The sequence below is a fragment of the Neophocaena asiaeorientalis genome, unplaced genomic scaffold, assembly GCF_003031525.2.
Source record: "Neophocaena asiaeorientalis asiaeorientalis breed wild unplaced genomic scaffold, Neophocaena_asiaeorientalis_V1.1 C48608643, whole genome shotgun sequence".
NCBI lineage: Eukaryota > Metazoa > Chordata > Mammalia > Artiodactyla > Phocoenidae > Neophocaena > Neophocaena asiaeorientalis.
Window position 1 is genome coordinate 1 of NW_020184749.1, and position 1,841 is coordinate 1,841.

At 68.8% G+C, this 1,841-nt stretch overlaps 1 gene segment (V, D, J or C); it reads left to right on the forward strand.

Annotated features, from left to right (window-relative positions):
• Window positions 1-3: 3 nt before the first annotated feature.
• On the forward strand, window positions 4-1,810 carry LOC112392049 (Ig gamma-3 chain C region-like; the record flags this gene model as incomplete). The annotated part of the segment is given in 2 exon segments: window positions 4-139; window positions 1,577-1,810. Coding segments are annotated over 2 exon segments (370 nt in total), but the record flags the coding sequence as incomplete, so codon positions are not given.
• Between the last annotated feature and the right edge of the window lie 31 nt (window positions 1,811-1,841).

Genomic DNA, 1,841 nt, shown 5'->3' on the forward strand with positions numbered 1-1,841 from the left:
GCCGACGGGTCCTTCTTCCTGTACAGCAAGCTCAGGGTGGACAAGAAGAGCTGGCAGCAGGGAGACACCTACACGTGTGTGGTTTTGCACGAGGCTCTACGCAATCACAACGCACAGAAGTCCATCACCCAGTCTTCGGGTAAATGAGCCGCACGGCAGTGCTGCCCCAGCGAGCCCTCCCGCCCCGTGGGCTCTCAGGGTCCAGCGAGGACGCCTGAGCCCCAGCCCTGTGTACATTCCTCCCGGGCGCCATGAAATAAAGCACCCAGTGCCGCCCTGGGACCCCGCAATGCTGTCATGGTTCTTTCCGAGCAGAGCCCTGGGGCACGCCGGGCCTGCATGGGGCAGGGGCGGACCCGGCTCTGGCTCACAGTTTGTCACCACCAGTGCGGGAGAGCTGACCCCCTTCAGGGCCGGACCCAGAGTGTGCGGGTCTGTGCAGGCCGCTTGGGGGCTGCCCGAGGCCGGGGAGGGCCTCTCCCGGAGGGGACAGCTGCTCCGGCCGCCCTCCACCCGGCAGCTGCTGGGGCTGGAGTGTGTGCCCGGAATGGGAGAAGCCCACCAGAGACCCTCAGGAGAATGAGTACCCACTTCTTCCCACCCCTGTTCCAGCCCAAGCAGTGGGACACTGGCCGTCCTCGTCCCTACATTCCTGTCCCCGGCTCCAGAGTCCGCGTGCCGGCTCTCTGCCCTCACGGGGGCCACACGCGACCCAGGGTTGGGGGACGGCCCTGCTGCACTGTCGGGCACAGGATATCAGGACCCCCCCTCAGGCCAGGTGGCTCTGCCCTGCTTGTCCCTGCCAGGGGCAGGCCTGTGCACTCGTGGGGACACTCATCCCTGTGCCCACAAGGGGCAGAGGCAAGCAGCCCTGAGTGCCCAGGGAGGGACCCTCCATACGCACCCATGGACACTGAGCCCGGAGCCATTGAAAACAAGCCCCCCACTGAGCCACACCAGCCGGCACACCACCGCCTTCATCCACATGCACTCACCTGCCCACGTACACACGTGTGCAGTGCACCCTCCACAACACCCACACGCGTGCACACACGCGGGCCTTGCACACGGGCCCTCCCACAGGGCAGCCGCACAGACGCACACCCGACCACAGAGCTGGGTCTCACGAGCCCTCACCGTAGACCCCAGGCTGGTCCCCACCCTCCAGCTCCCATGGGACAGAGACCAGCACTGTGCTGCCCCTTCCCTGGGCCCACAGCCCACGTGCTCTGCTGACACTCCCGCCCTCCGGGTCTGGCCCCCAGCGGGAGAGGCGGCCAGGGCCTGAGCCACTGTCCTGCGGGGGGGCCGGGCACCCTCCCCGCAAGCGCCCCAGCTCAGCGCACAGCACAGGGGAGGGAGCAGGACCCACTGGCCAGGCCGAGACGGGGGCCCAGGCTGGAGGAATGGGGGGCTGGGGCCGGTGCTCAGCGGCTGTCCTCAGGTGCCTCTGGCCCGGCCCACCCGGGGCATCCCGCCACCACCGCGCCACACTGGGAGCCGCGCGGCGAGGCCCCACGAGCCCAGCCCCGCCCCCGGGGGCAGGCACAGCACTGACCCCGCCCTCCCTCTGCAGAGCTGCTGCTAGAGGAGGAGGCCTGTGCTGACGCCCAAGACGGGGAGCTGGACGGGCTGTGGACGACCATCTCCATCTTCATCACCCTCTTCCTGCTCAGCGTGTGCTACAGCGCCACCGTGACGCTCTTCAAGGTGGGCGGGCCGGCCCCGCGGCGCCCTCGCTGTCCCCACTGTGTCTCCTCCTGGCCCCCGGCCCCTCACTGTCCCTCACTGTCCTTCACTATCCCTCACGGTCCCTCACTGTCCCCTCACGGGCCCTCACT